At 32.7% G+C, this 1,327-nt stretch overlaps 1 protein-coding gene across 1 annotated transcript in view; it reads left to right on the forward strand.

The window, feature by feature from the left end:
- LOC107564891 (1-acyl-sn-glycerol-3-phosphate acyltransferase epsilon-like) overlaps window positions 1-1,327 on the forward strand; it is a 41,366-nt gene that overhangs the window by 24,915 nt on the left and 15,124 nt on the right. Inside the window, exon 4 of the mRNA XM_016250061.1 lies at window positions 895-985. Within this exon, the coding sequence (XP_016105547.1) occupies window positions 895-985 (91 nt within the window). The remainder of the gene's footprint in view (window positions 1-894; window positions 986-1,327) is intronic.

The following is a 1,327-nucleotide window of genomic DNA, read 5'->3' on the forward strand; positions in this document are numbered from 1 at the left end:
TGTTCATTTGTTTTCAATTAGTTAAATAGTTCCAGTAGTTTTTGCTAAAGTTCCAAGAACTGTGAGATTTTACTGGTACAACACTATTTGTAGTATTGTAACTATCAAATTCTGAATTCATTATTGTGAATTTGAACTTGTAATTGTTACACTCTAAATAATTAGTTTTTCACTATGAAATATGGTCTGAAAAATTTACAGAGAAGTCTGGAAGTTTGAGTCTGGAAATGTATGTAATTTTGAAATGGAAAATGTGTTGGGTCCCTGTAGTGCAGGACCCTATTGTTTTGTTTTCCTTAAAATTATATTATTGCCCAAGCAAAGAAAGTAGTGATAATAAGTAGTTATTGCCATTGTATGTTATTACCATTGTAATATTATCATTACCATTGCCAATAGTTGCATTACCACAGTGAGTGTTACATACAGTACCAGAATGGAGCCACGTAGTTGCAGGGAAAAATACTTGATAAATTTAAATGAACTATCAGATATTTATTGAGATTGATTATATATTTTTTCTTTTCCCCCAGACATTAAACTTTTTCATTAAAAAAGTGCTCTCTACTTATCTCTCAATGCTTGTATTGAATTTTTTTGGGCTAAAAAACATTTTCACATGAAACTATTTGAGCTATCCAGCTGTCATTAATGTTCCTATCATATTGTGGGTTGGAGCCAAGCCCTTTCTCTTTCATAAGCAAGGGGAATAATGGGATTCTCTGTCGCTCCCCATATTTGATAATCCCAAGTTTTGTATTTTCACTCCGTGACAGAACTGAGAAATACCTACCTTAGAATCTATCACTGTCCCAGGATTGTGATAGACTCATAATTTAGTAACTTTAGTAATCGCTGCAGTTTTATGACTATTCAACTCTGTTTTCTGTACAGATGTATCTTGTCATCTTTCCAGAGGGAACCCGCTACAACCCTGAGCTCCAGAAAATTATCAATGACAGTCAGGCTTTTGCTGCTAAAGAAGGTATTGTTCTATTGGATGATTTTATGCATCATGTTTTATGTTGTTGATTGGATTTTGAGATGTGGGCATTAAACTCAAAAGTAAAGTCAGATAAAGCTGGCAGGGGCAGGGTTTAAGCAGACTGTTGGAGTAGTCCTGCATATGTCATCAGATAGAAGTAATTTCACTTGAAGATCCGGTTATGACATTTTGATTAAGCATTTACAAGGTCAAATAAAAAAATAGATTAAAAAATGTAAGCAATATGCATTTAGAAACTAGAGTGAATTTTCATTTCATGTCAACTTTAAAGGAACAATTCACCAAAAAAAAAAAATATATATATATAGTGGGGAAAAAAAG

This window comes from Sinocyclocheilus grahami, unplaced genomic scaffold, assembly GCF_001515645.1.
Source record: "Sinocyclocheilus grahami isolate Dianchi unplaced genomic scaffold, SAMN03320097.WGS_v1.1 scaffold969.1, whole genome shotgun sequence".
Classification (NCBI taxonomy): domain Eukaryota; kingdom Metazoa; phylum Chordata; class Actinopteri; order Cypriniformes; family Cyprinidae; genus Sinocyclocheilus; species Sinocyclocheilus grahami.